General features: G+C 36.9%; 1 protein-coding gene across 1 annotated transcript in view; it reads left to right on the top strand.

Annotated features, from left to right (window-relative positions):
- SLC35F4 (solute carrier family 35 member F4) overlaps positions 1–14,660 on the top strand; it is a 283,544-nt gene that overhangs the window by 222,945 nt on the left and 45,939 nt on the right. Inside the window, exon 3 of the mRNA XM_072640677.1 lies at positions 9,908–10,205. Within this exon, the coding sequence (XP_072496778.1) occupies positions 9,908–10,205 (298 nt within the window). The remainder of the gene's footprint in view (positions 1–9,907; positions 10,206–14,660) is intronic.

Here is a 14,660-nt window from a genome sequence, read left to right as displayed (position 1 = left end):
CAAATTCAGCAGAATCAGAATTGTATATCTATTTTTTAAAATCTATTATTTATTTTCAACATTTTAAAAAATTTTGAGTTCCAAATTCTCTCCCTTCTGCTAGTCTCTCCCTTATCCATTTGGAAGGCAAGCAATGTGATATCAACTATACGTATGAAATCATGTATATGTAAAACATATGCCATTATTAGGCATGTTTCAAAAAAGAAAAATAAAGAAAATGGAAAAAAGCTTCAATTTGTACTCAGAATTCATCAGTGTTCTCTCTGGAAGTGGATAGCATTTTTCAATATCAGTCCTTTGGAACTGTCTTGGATCATTGCATGGCTTGGAGTAGCTAAGTCTTTCAGAGGTGATCATTGTTACCATATGGTTATTATTGTGAATATTGTTCTGGTTCTGCTCATGTCACTTTGCATCAGTTCATAAAAGTCTTCTCAGGTTTTTTTCTGAAATCATCCTGCTTGTCATTTCTTATAACACAATGCTATTCCACTACAATCATATACCACACTTTTTTTCTTATCTTATTTTTGCTCAGTTACATGGAAAAACAATTTTTAGCATTAATTTTTTTAAATTTTGAGTTCCAAATTCTCTTTTTCCCTTGCCTCACTTCTCCTTGAGAAGGCAAGCAAATTGTTATAGATTATACATGTGAAGTCATGCAAAATACATTTCCATATTAACCAAGTTATGAAAATAATAATAATATTTGTAGCATATAAAAACTTTAATAACTTCACAGTTTAGATGATGTAAAAATTGTTGCAAATTTTTTTTTACAGATGAGGAAACTAAGTCTCATAGAAGTTAAATAAGTGGCTTCATGTGACTAATAGGTAATAGAGCAGACTTGGATCTGTCTTCTGACTTTGAGTTCAGTACTTAAGCATTAGAAAATATAATTCACATAGTGAGCTGTAAATAGTTTAACTTTTTTGATGAGTCAAAAGGTAATTCAAGCCTTGACAGAGCCTCAGGGTCACCATCATGGATGTTAGTTCACACTATGCCCAGATGCACAGCAGTTTCAAGTGGTCATTTCCTGTTGAACTACTTCAGTAGATTATGAAGATACAAAGTTGAGAAGACAACACAGTCCCTCTCCTCAAGGTGCTTATAGTCTAATTGTGGAATTGACACATGTTAACAGATCACTTTAACTTTGAAAAGAATTAAGTGTATAGGATAGGTCAATAAATCCCATAAGAGACTGAAGGAGAGGATTACTTTTAACATGAGGTGGCACTTGAGATGAATCTCAAAAAAGAAGTATTTCACCAGGTAGAGATATGGAAGAGGTTCTAGCCTTGCTGTTTAGTATGTTTAAATGCACAGAGACTATTGAGGGGAGGGTAAGACTGGGGCATTCCTGTAGTCTGATAGAGTATGTATAGAGATGTTTAAGGTTGTAAAGGTAAGGTGGAGCCAGACTGAAGAGGATCTTAAGCAATTTCAGAGGCAGCTTGGTAGACAACTATTGGCCAGGCACTTTGCTCTATTCTTTAAAATATTATCTAATTTTTGGTCCTTGTGACCACCCTGATAGGTAGGTGCTATTTTTATTCTCATTTTAAAGATGAGGAAACTGAATCAGCTGGCTAAATGACTTGCCCAGGGTCACATATCTAGTAAGTGTCTCAAGACATATTTGAGTTCATATCTTCCTGACTTCTCAGACTTCATACTTTACATTTCTGAAATTGCCCAATATTTTCAGCAATCCTAAAATGTTCCCAGGTGCAAAAACACATTAAAAAACCCCAACACAAATCTACTAGAAATACTGTATGGATGTAAATCTTTAAATACCACAATTCTCTGAAGAATGAAAATTCCATGTGATCCAAATGTAATGGATGCAAGATGTTTCCCATAATGACCAAAAGGATATCATCAAGGAAATGTGGGATCAGAAAAGAAAATGGACTGTTTATGTAGCTAATAGGTGGACACTAATAGGTGGACACTATAGTGCTACAGTAATATTTACAAAATTTTTAAAAAGATCTGGAAAGGTCTCCAATATATTTTGGGGAAGAGTGTACAGAAAGTAATAGTACTAGATGAGAAAACAAGACTGGGTTGTGATTTTCTCCAACAGAGGGAATATTCATGTCAATGACAACAGAAACCCATTGAAATATAAAAGTTTCTTGTAGCTGTTGAATGAATTTTTTCTGAAATGCTAAATAAGTCACATTTTCAGTGTGTTAGTAATATTATTTCTCATTTCCTAAATTTGATTACAGTTTTCTTTCCTAATACACTTTTTTATTTGTTTAACTCATTGCCCCTTCTTCTTTTGTATCTGTGTAGAAGTTATCTTTTATTGTTTCAATGTCAATTACTCATAGGTTGTTACAATTTTTAAGGCCATTTATAGCTAACTGGAAAAATTCTAATCAAATTTGTTTTGCACACATAGTTATATAAAACAGAACCTGCTATGTCTTCTATTATAGTTCTTTTACTGTGGTAGAAATTACTGTTAGTCTCGTGATAAGAAGTTTGGTCAAAGATGTTGAAAGATGGGAATAATTCATGTTAGAGGAACTGTGGAAAAATAATAATAGAAATTTTATAGCACTGTGTAAGACACTATGCTAAGTGCTTTACAAATATGATCTCCTTTTATCATCACAACAACTATACAAGATAGATGCCATTATTAATCCCATTTTATAGATGGGGAAATAGACAAATGGGGAAATTACTTGCCCAAGGTTACCCAGATAGTAAATGTCTAAATCTGAATTTGAACTGAGGTCTTCCTTACTCTAGGCTTGGTGTTCTATTCATTACATAAGCTAGGCACAAAAATACACTATTAGTAGATTTGTAAATTGACTCAACTATTCCAGAAAGCAATTTAGAATCATTATCTTAATAAAGTGCCAGCACTTTTATAGCACTTTAAGATTTACAAGACATTTTTACATATATTATCTCATTTGATTCTCATAACAATTAGCATAAAACATGTACTACTATTTTCTTTATCCTATTTTATGGATGTGGAAACTGAAGCTGAGAAAGATTAAGTAACTTGTTCAGTCATATATAGCTGTCTGAGTCAGGATTCAAACTCAGGACTTCATGACTCCAAGCCCCAAAGTCTATTCACTGTGATACCTTGCTTCCTACTATACTAGCTACCTGTTAATTGTGTTAATAAAACAACTAAAATGGCCATAACTGGTGAGGTTTAGGGGTGTGGTACCCCAAAATACCGACATACTAGGTACTGTTCAAATGAATTCAACACAAGCCTTCTTAAAGCCAAAGAAAAACAAAGTTTATTAAAGATTCACCATACTGGGTTGACTCTTAAGGAGCCTAAGTGGGCCAGATAGAATCTCAGCTAGACAGAGTCTGAGCTGGATTGAATCTGAGTGCCTTCATGGAGGCAAGATGGACCTTAACTACAGAAAAGACTGAGGGAAAAATTCAGGTGTTGCCAGGTAGTCTCGGGTCAGGGATGGTCTTGGTAGATCAAACCTAGGGAGGATCCTGATGGGAGTGGCTGGTAGTCCAGACAACCCCCAATCCAGGCTGGGCAACTTGGACTTCAAGGAAATGCTAAGAAGTTGGGAATATCAAAAAGATACTGGGATCAAAGGAAGGAAAAGCTAAATGGTGATCAGATAGGCAGTATCCAGGCTGGGAGAAATGGAAGGGAATCCAAGGAGACCCCCCAAGGCCAGACTTTCCAGGGCCCTTCAGACAAATGGGACAAAAGCCCTCCTGATCCAAGGGGAAAAGGTCTTGGCTTGGGCCTGTACCCCATCATTCCCCCCTCAAACAGTTAAGACCCAAATTCTTTTGTGGTAAGGGGCAAAGGTCTCAGCTTCTAGAACTGCTTCCAGCTGGCAAGGAGCATAAAGCTGTCCCTGCCTCTCTGGGTCCTGCTCAAGGGGTCAGACTTCAGAACCTGGGTGGTGCCAGGTCCAGTGGGCTGCAAACCTTGGATTCAGTTGGAAGTTGGTATATAGCCCGGGCTGTCATCTGGAAGTTGATGGCTTGCACTCTGGAAAAGACAAATCTGGCAAGGAATTTAAGGAAGGAATAACAATAGGGCCAAGTATAGAAAGAAGCCAGGATTACCATGAAGAAGATGATTTGGGGGTACTGAGTTATTATGGCTTTCTTACATCCATTGTGCCTTTTCTAAGATATATTCAGTGTGAATCTCTACCTGTACAGAATTATTGATGTACATACAACAAGATGTGTTGCTAGAGTACACACATCTCCACTGGAGGCAAGCAGTAGTCTAAGGTTATTATTCTATTTCCAGAACCACTTTTTCTAGGGAATCCAAAGATTGCTGGATTTCCTGGAGACCATAATCTGTTTCGTTTTCTAACTGGTGAATGGTCTCTGTAAGGTTAGAGAGAATGAGTTCATGCTGCAGGTGACCATACCAGATCATGAGATACTCTGTTCCCTTTTTAGGGAACCAGGTGACATTTCCCCAGAATCCACGCTTTGTTCTTTTTAATTTAGAGACCCTGGGTCATGTGGCATTGAAAATGGAGAAGGGGGGGGTGCTAAAAATCCAAGGGTGCACATCCCAACATCCTTGTAAGGTGTTAAGCATTGAGTGATCAGGATGGTAATTCTGGGATCTTGCCATGTGGTGGTACTTTGTTTCACCTCTTCCTCAGGACTCTTTTTACTTGGTTCACCAACCCCACAAAGGAAGATATAACCTTTGGGGGCACAGATGGGGTGAGTCTTTAAAGGGTTCTGAGTTTGGATGTCCCAAAGATCAGAATGGTTGCACATTAAACTCCCAGTTGAGAGGGGTGTCTTTAAGAGATCAATAAGGGTTTTGTAGCTAGAAGGAGCTGTGGTGTTGTGGCTTAACTTAGGGGTGAACCTTAAAAAAGGGTGACCTCCTAGAAGAGTAGAGGGAGAGACGTAGTCATAGGTACAAATAGGAAATGTTCCCTCTGAACAATTGCTACAATTAGCCGATGTAAAGTTCTGGAGGCATTTATCACTTTTCGTATCTATACAGGTGATGCAGGTCAAATGACCAGCTGAGACTTCTACAAGCTCTCTCTTAACAAGGGTCTCAATTTATTCAGTGACTGTGGAACTTGTATGGGAATATTCCCTCGCGAACAAGCAGGGTGTTGAGATGGAAAGAGTAGACCAAAGAGAGGTGGCCAACATAAAAGTGGTGGCATAGACCTCTGAGGAAGTCGTATTGGAGTGGGGAGCTTTCGCAAAAACAGCCCTTGGTGGGAGGTGAGTGTTGCCTTGTGGGTGTGACACTCAACAATCTTTGACTGCCCCCCTGCCTAATGAGTTTCCCAGTTTGACCCACTTTTGGAGGCCAAGGGTATTTGAAGTATCAGGGAGGAGGAGGAGGAGGAGGAGGAGGAGGAGGAGGAGGAAGAGGAGGAGGAGGAGGAGAAGGAGGAGGAGGAGGAGGAGGAGGAAAAGGGTTAAGTTAAAGGAGCTAAGATTAAAACCAAGAATCATCTACCCAGCAAAACCTGGGGAAAAAATGATCATTCAATGAAATAGAGGACATTCAAGCATTCTTGATGAAAAGACCAGAGCTGACTAGTAAATTTGACTTTCAAACACAAGAATCAAGAGAAGCATGAAAAGGTAAACAGGAAAGAGAAATCGTAAGGGACTTACTAAAGTTGAACTGTTTACATTCCTACATGGAAAGACAATATTTATAACACCTAAGACTTTTCTAAGTATTTGGGTAGTTGGAGGGATTTAGACAGAGGGCACAGGATGAGTTGAATAGGAAGGGATGATATCTAAAAAAATAAAATTGAGGGGTGAGAGAGGAATATATTGGGAGGAGAAAAGGAGAAATGGAATGGTTCAAATTATCTCTCATAAAGGAGGCAAGAAAAGGGGAAAGGTGAGAGGAAAAAAGTGAAGCTTACTTTCATCACATTTGACTTAAGGAGGGAATAACATGCACACTCAATTTGCAATGAAAATCTATCTTACACTACAGGAAAGTAGGGGAGATAAGTAGGGTGGGAGGAATGATAGAAGGGAGGGCAAATGGGAGGAAGGGGTAATTAGAAGTAAACACTTTTGGGGAGGGACAAGGTCAAAAGAAAGAATAAAATCAATGGGGGGCAGGATAGGATGGCAGGAAATATAGTTAGTGTCTCACAACATGACTTTTATGGAAGTCCTTTGTATAACTACACAAGTATAACTTATATTGAATTGCTTACCTTCTCAGTGGGGATTGGTGGGGAGGGACGAAGGGAGAGAAGTTGGAACTCAAAGTTTTAAAAATGAATGTTAAAAATTGTTTTTACAAGGAATTGGGAAATAAGAAATACAGGTAATGGGGTATAGAAATCTATTTTGCCCTACAAGAAAATAGAGGAGATGGGGATAAGGCAAGGGAAGGGTATGATAGAAGGGAGGACAGATTGGGGGAAAGGGTAAAAAAGAATGAATGGTATCTTGGGATGAGGGGAGAGGAGAAAAGGGGGGGAAAATTTGGAACTCAAAATCTTGTGGAAATGAATGTTAAAAACTAAAAATAAATAAATTAAAAAAAATAAATTTAAAAATTGTTCATTTGGGGATAAATTCCACATTTGATAATAAGCCATTCCTGTCAGTTAAAGATGTAGAGATCAATCAAACTTATGGTTTCATTGATATGGGGAATTTCTGGATGAGGGAACTCCCTCTACCAATGTAGGTTGGAACTTTGTCTTCTAAGACTTTTAGTCATAGTTTCCTAGAGCAGTTAGAGGTTAAGTCTAGGGTGACATAGCCAATTTGTGACAGGGATAGGACTTGAACTCAATTCTTCTGGCTCTGAGGTTCACCATTTACTATACTATATTGTCTTTTTGTCTGCTAAAATGAAATTTATTTTATTTATTTTTATTTTTAATGGTATTGGAGAACCATATACAACACTAATTATTTTTTAATGTTTATTTATTTATTTTTAGTTTTCAACATTTATTTCCACAAAATTTTGAGTTCTAAATTTTCTCCCCATCTCTCCCCTGCCCTCACCCCAAAACACCATGTATTCTGATTATCCCTTCTCCCAATCTACCCTCCCTTCTAACACCCCTCCCTTCCCTTATCCCATCTTCTCTCTTGTATTGTAGGGCTAGATAAATTTCTATACCCCATTACCTGTATTTCTTATTTCCCAGTTGTAAGCAAAAACAATTCTCAACATTTGTTCCTAAAACTTTGAGTTCCAACTTCTCTTTCTTCCTCCCTCCCCACCCATTCCCACTGAGGTCAGCAATTCAATATAGGCTATATATGTGTAGTTTTGAAAAAGACTTCCATAAGTCATGTTGTGTAAGACTAACTATATTTTCCTCCATCCTATCCTGCCCCCATTTCTTCTATTCTCTCTTTTGACCTTGTCCCTCCCCAAGAGTGTTTACTTCTAACTGGACCCTCCTCCCATTTGACTTCCCTTCCATCATCTCTCCCACTCTGCTTATTCCCTTCTCCCCTACTTTCCTGTAGTGTAAGATAGGCTTTTATACCAAATTGAGTGTACCTGTTATTCCTTCCTTGAGCTAAATATGATGAGAGTAAGCTTCACTTTATCCCTCACACCTCCCTCCTTTCCCCCTCCATTGAAAAAGCTTTTTCTTACCTCTTTTATGAGAGATAATTTGCCCCATTCTATTTTTCCCTTTCTCGTCCCAATACATTCCTCTCTCACCCCTTCACTTAATTTTTTAGATGTGATCCCTTCCTATTCAATCTACCCTGTGCTCTCTCTATCTATCTATATCTATCTATCTATCTATCTATCTATCTATCTATCTATCTATCTATCTATCTATCTACATATGTGTGTGTGTATGTATGTGTGTGTGTGTAATTCCTTCAACTACCCAAATACTGAGATAAGTCTCAAGGGTTACAAATATTATCTTTCCATGTAGGAATGTCAACAGTTCAACTTTAGAAAATCTTTTATGATTTCTTTTCTGTTTACCTTTTCATGCTTCTCTTCATTCTTGTGTTTGAAAGTCAAATTTTCTATATAGTTGTGGCCTTTTCATCAAGAATGCTTGAAAGTCCTCTATTTCACTGAATGACCATTTTCCCCCCTGAATTACTATACTGTTTTGCTGAATTTTAATCTTGGTTTTAATCCTAGTTCCTTTGTCTTCTAAATCATATTCTATCATATCATATTCTAAAATTCATATATCATATCATATTCAAAATCCTTTGATCCCCTAATGTAGAAGCTGCCAGATCTTGTATTATCCTGATTGTATGTATACATACACACATATGCATGAATATATATTTATAAATTTTTTCAGATAACATTTTTGTGTATATGTGTGTATACACATATACACACACAAAAGTATTATTTGGAGTCAATGCCAAATAGGAAAAAAATAAAGCAATTGAAATTGGTTGCTATAAAATTATAGCAACTAATTCTGGCCTCAAAGAAGAGAAAGAATGTGAGGATTTACCTCTTTTCTTATGGAGGGTAAAACTATGTTTGTAGAGCACTACTGAGAAAATTGGGCTTCTTTTTGTTAGTTTTGCTGAACATTTTTTTTTCTTTTTAAAATTCTCACTATAAGAGATAGCTCTCTGGAAGGGGAAGGGTAGGTATACTGGGAAATATATGTGTTATAAAAAAATCTTTAATAAAATTTAAAATTACACAAAAAAGTTGGCCAACAGGTAATTAATTTTTTTGACCACAGAAACTTATAAAACTGTCTCCCTACTAAAGATGTGGAATAGTTAAGATTCTGTCCATTGGACAGAATACCTATTCCAAGGAAACAAAGATTCTTGAAATATTAGTATCATTATTAGTCAAGTAACTCACATTTATGTAGATAAAATTTTAAGCTTACAAAGAGTTTCATTTACAACAACCTTGTGAAATAGGTATGTGCAAATATTATGCCTATATTACAAAAAGAGAAACAGAGGTTTTGAGGTTAGGATTGGTTTGATCATGGTTACTCATCTAAGAAAAGATATTTTGTAGTTTTTATTAACTTCTAGCTGCCAAGAAATTTTGGTTTCTAAGTTGCACATATATTCATGGAACAAGAGGGTTAAGAACATTAGTCCACGCATGAGTTGCATCTTATTTTGCCTTGAAAATGGGGGTAACAAAAATATCACTTGTAGCTAAGGGCCCTCAAAGGCTCTGGGTTCACATGAAACCGATTTGAGCTTGGGGATCTGTCCACTGAAGTATTTCTCTCTTTGGATAATTTTGCCACTGCTGCAGATTAAAACTCTAGGGAAATGTCTAAAACAGAGGCAGGGAAATTGTGGCCTCAGTGCCACATGTGGCCTTCTAGATCCTTGGGTGTGGCCTTTTGACTGAGTCCAAGTTGTACAGAACAAATTCTTTTATTAAGGGGATTTGTTCTGTGAAGTTTGGATTCGGTCAGAGGGCTGCACTTGAAGACCTAGACGACCAAATGTGGCCTTGAGGCCACAGGTTCTCCTCCCTGGTCTAAAACAAACATTAGTTATGGCTTATTTCTTGCATCTCCCCAAAAGTGGGCATCGAGCCACAAAATCTTATATAGACACTCAATATGCAATTTGAACATCAAATATGGCACAGTTCTTATTTCCTTTGTCACAGAAAATGAGTGACACAGACTTCATTGGAACTTCTCTCTTCACCCCTATCATAGAAGCAAAATACAGAAAGCACAAATTTCTCTTAATATTACACTCTTTTTGCTGTTCCACTTTAACCAATCTTTAGTAAGACAGCAAAGGTGTATCTGCTAACATTTAAAAGATCATTTCTGATAAATTGAAAGGATATTTAGGAAATGCAACACCTTAACGTCATGCTTTTTAATTCAGATCACCTAATGTATATGTGTTTCATTTCCCTTTTCAGGAGAGGAGGGGACACAGACTCACCCAGATAGCAACAGCCAAGAAAACAGAGTCAAGACTCGCTGCCAGTCATGTGCATCTCTCTTTCTCAAAGTCATCTGGGGATTCTTGATCATTTTGTCTGTCTCATCCTCTTGGGTTGGAACCACACAGATTGTAAAGATTACATACAAGAACTTCTATTGTCCATTTTTCATGACTTGGTTTTCAACAAACTGGAACATTATGTTTTTCCCAGTCTATTATTCTGGTCATCTGGCTACTGCTCAAGAAAAGCAGTCTCCAATTAAAAAATTCAGGTAAGTTTCATTTTAATGGAGTATCATTAAATAATTTATAATCTGAATTGAGATGCCAAAGCAGCAGCATGGTATATTTGATAGAGAGCCAGATGAAACCAGGAAGATCTAGGTTTAAGTCCTGCTTTTGACACATACTGGCTGGGAGACTGAGCAAGTTATTTAAGAGAGGTAAGTTATCCTCTCTGAGCCCCAAACAACTCGCAAATACTGTAAATCATAAAACATTTCTGGTTGGAGAAGAATTTGTGCAATGAGTACTGTAAGCAGAATTCAGCTCTAGCTCATGACCCTATGGTCCACAAACAGAGTACAAGGATCAACTATTGTTATTCTGTTTTACTAACATGAGAACTTTCCACATATGAGCACTATTCCACTGGCTAAATGTATGTGTGTATGTTGTTTATATGAGAGAGAGACAGACAGAGAGAGACAGAGAAAAACAGAGATACACACATGGAGAGAGACAGAAAGATACAGAAATAGAGACAACAACAAAAATACAGAGAGAGACAGAGACACATAAAGAGACAGAGGCAGTGACTGAGAGACAGAGATAGAGAGACAGAGAGGGATAGAAAGAGAGAATGAGAGACAGAGATAGACAGACAAAGACAGAGAGAGAGATACAGAGAGAAAGAGAAAGACAGAGACAGAGAGGCAGAAACAGAGACAAAAGTAGACAGAGACACAGAAAGACAGAGACAGCATCAGAGGGGGAAGGAGACAGAGAGACAGAGAGAGATATACAGACACAGACACAGACACAGACACAGACACAGACACACAGACACACACACACACACACACACACACACACACACCAAGAGGGAGAGAGATAGAAATCACTTTGCCTATTTACTCAGTAACCCAGCTGGTCTAGTCCTGTAATCCTATGAGCCTGTGAGAGGTTTGAGTTTGTGATGGCTAGTGCTTGTTATGTAATTAACCAAGCTTCTGCAGCATTCATCTTGGAGAGCTCAGTCATTTGCAACAACTAATTGAGTCTATGTGGCTTCTCCACACTTCCACTCAGGGAGCCTGAGCTAAAGAAATGATGAGAATTTAGCACCTCAACAAGGAGAATCCCAGAGTTGCAGGATGACCCAGCTAATAGCACAGTGGAAACGATAGCTGTAATCAAGATATCAGGCCATTCTATGCTTTCTTAGCACTTCACTGATTTTAGCAGAATGGCTGGGAACTTAACTTTCTCCTTGTCCCAATATTTAGTGCCAAGGAAGAAGATGATTATTAAAACCGAGTCATCCCCCCAAAAATTCAAAGGTGCAACAAGAGTTTTGCACACAGTGTGTCCTGTCTAGTAACTACTGAAAATACTTCACAGATTCAGATGAGTTTGGAGTGTGTGTCCTTTTATAAAGACTTACAAAAAGGAATAAACATGAAATCACTAAAAAAAAACTTTGAAATTAAAATTGTAATTGGCTGCTAAATATAATTTTGTATTTAACTTCTATCAAAATAAGTACAGCCTTAGAGTATATATTTTTATGATGATGTTTAAAATAGTAATTATAAGAAGATCCGTAAACACCATATGGTTATGTTGGAAATTTTAATATTTTGCCCATACCTATATCTACAAATAATTTTACATTATATGTATCTGTACATACATATGTTTGTATATGTATTCCTACTCTAAAATTCCTACAGTTTGGGAGTACAAGTAGTTTACCAAAAAAGTCTGTGAAGTGCTTCCAGATTACCACAAAACAAATGAAGTCAATTTAGGTTTGGATTGTTTGTTCTTGACTGGAAATGTTACATTGGGAGTGAACTTCATTTCTTGCTCCTCTCGTGTGTCTGATTAATAACTCAGACCTTCTCTAAACCTGTGATGTGACTATACACATTCACCTGTGAGTTTTGTTGGAATGAAGTTTCAATGTGCCTGTAATCAAATCAAAGGACTTGTGTCAGCCACAAAGCACTTGCTATGAAGGGAATATTTTCCTGGGGTTCCTCTTCACATATAAGACAAATGTAGCTAGAAAATTCCAAAAGCTTTGATTCTTGCTCCTTCTATTCTCATAAATGTCACCAACCAAGAAAAGAAGATGAATTCTGCCGTTTATTCTCTGCTCTTTGAAAGAATAAGAACTTGAGCCCTGGAGTTAGAGTCAGAGTAACAGGGGATAGAATTTATGCCAGCACTTCACTTTTTGAATCCTCTTTCTTTTAAGTTGCGTGATAGCATTTATAGTTTTTCTTCTAATTAATATCAGAATAATTTTCAACAATGTACCAAGATTACATGTTATAACCTGTATTTGGGAATGATTCTGATAATTCAGCCATGTATACAATTTACTTGTGTCATAGAATAAAAGCCATTTTCTTTGTTCTTTGAAAGGCAAGATTGTTAAAAGCTTAAAAACAACACCAGGAGGCCACACTAAGGAACACTATATCCCTTCAAAAATAGAAGTCAGTCAATAAGCACTTATAAAACATCTACTATAGGGGAGCCAAGATGGTGTATTAAGGACAACCACCCAGATAAACTCTCTCAACTTTCTCTACAAATGACTTTAAAATAACACCCTAAATAAAATTTTGGAGCATCAGAGCCCACAAAAAGTTGGAGTGAGATAATTTTATGGCATAAGAAAACTTAAGATCTTGGAAGGAGAATTCTGCATCACTGGGGCAGAAGTCTGTCCAGAGTCTATACATGTCGTAGCTTTGAGAGCTCTTAGTTCAGAGATGGTAAGGGCATCAGATAATTGTTCAAACAAGGGATTACAAGGGACCTTTTTCTGGCACTAGGTAGAGCTGGAACTGATTAGCAATTCTATTGCCCATATGCAGTTCTGGGTACTTAATCCCAGGGTGGAAAGAAGTGCTGGTTGTGGGCCAAAAGGGATCATGAGTACTGGTCACAGTACTAGAGCAGGGAAGAGCTCTAGCACATGCAGCTGCAGAGGACCAAGGGCCTTTTCTTAGTAAAGACCAGAGTACAGGCCAGCACAACAGAATCATATAACTTTGGAAGCACCAAGGACTTGCACACCCCTAGAACTAGCTTTGAAAATAGCATCATGGAAAAGCCTGAAGCTTGGGATAGTGCCTGCTCACTTCCCAGTGAGCAGAGCCCAACTTTAACATAAAGTTCAAAGTCAAGAAATAGACTGGAAAAATGAACAAACAACAACATCCAAAAATAATTTGACTATAAAAAAGCTATTAGGTGTCAAGGAAGACCAATACATAAACTCAGAAGAAGACAATAATATGAAAATAACTACAAAAAAAGCATCAAGGAAAAATGCTAATTGAACTCCAGTCCAACAAAAATTCCTGGAAATTGAAGAAAGAAGAGTGGTAGAAGAAAAATTAGGAAAAGAAATGGGAGTGATGCAAAAAATCATGAAGAAAAGAATTAACAGCTTGATAAAAGAGGCACAAAAATACTGAAGAAAATCATAAGGAACAGAATTGGTCAAACAGTAAAAGAGGCACAAAAATTTACTAAAGAAGATAACTTCTTAAAGAGCAAAAAATGTGAAATGGAAAAGGAAGCACAAAAATTCATTGAAGAAAAGAATTATTTGAAAATTAGAATTGGGCAAGTGGAAGCTATTGACTTCATGAAAGATTTGGAAACAATAAAACAAAATCAAAACAATGAAAAATAGAAGAAAATGTGAAATGTCTTATTGGAAAAATAAATGATATGGAAAATAGATCAATGAGGGTTATTTTAAGAGTTTGATAAGTGACTCCTTGAAAGTCATGATCAAACAAAGAGTCTAGACAACATGTTTCAAGAAATTGTCAAGGAAAACTACCCTGTTATCTTAGATCCAGAGGGTGAAATAGAAATTGAAGAAATCCACTGATACCTCCCAAAAGAGATCCAAAATGAAAATTTCCAGGATTATTATAGTCAAATTCTAGAGCTCCCAGGTCAAAGAGAAAATATTTCAAGTAGCCAGAAAGCAACAATTAAAATACACAATCAGGATCATACAAGATTTAACATCTTCCATGTTAAAGGAATGGAAAGACTGGAATATGATATTCCAGAAGACAAAAGAGCTAAAATTACAGTCATCTACCCAGTAAAACTGAGTATAATCCTTCAGGGGAAAAATGGATATTTAATGAAATAGAGGACTTGCAAGCATTCCTGATGAAAAGACCAGAACTGAATAGTAAATTTGAAATTCAAATGGAAGATTCAAGAGAAGCATAAAAAGGTAAACACGAAAAAGTAATCACAAAGGACTCAATAAACTGTTTACATTCCTATATGGGAAAATGACACATGTAACTCCTAAGAACTTTATCATTATTAGGGCAGTTAAAAGAAATTTACATAGACAGAGGGCATTGGTGTGAGCCAATTATGTAAAAATGATCTCTAAAAAAGTAAAATGAAGAGGTGAAAAAAAGGGATGCATTGGGAGAAGTAAGAAGGGA

The sequence above is a fragment of the Notamacropus eugenii genome, chromosome 1 (genome assembly GCF_028372415.1).
Source record: "Notamacropus eugenii isolate mMacEug1 chromosome 1, mMacEug1.pri_v2, whole genome shotgun sequence".
NCBI classification, from domain to species: domain Eukaryota; kingdom Metazoa; phylum Chordata; class Mammalia; order Diprotodontia; family Macropodidae; genus Notamacropus; species Notamacropus eugenii.
Note: the sequence above shows the minus strand (reverse complement) of the source record. Positions and strands in the feature narration are given on the sequence as shown.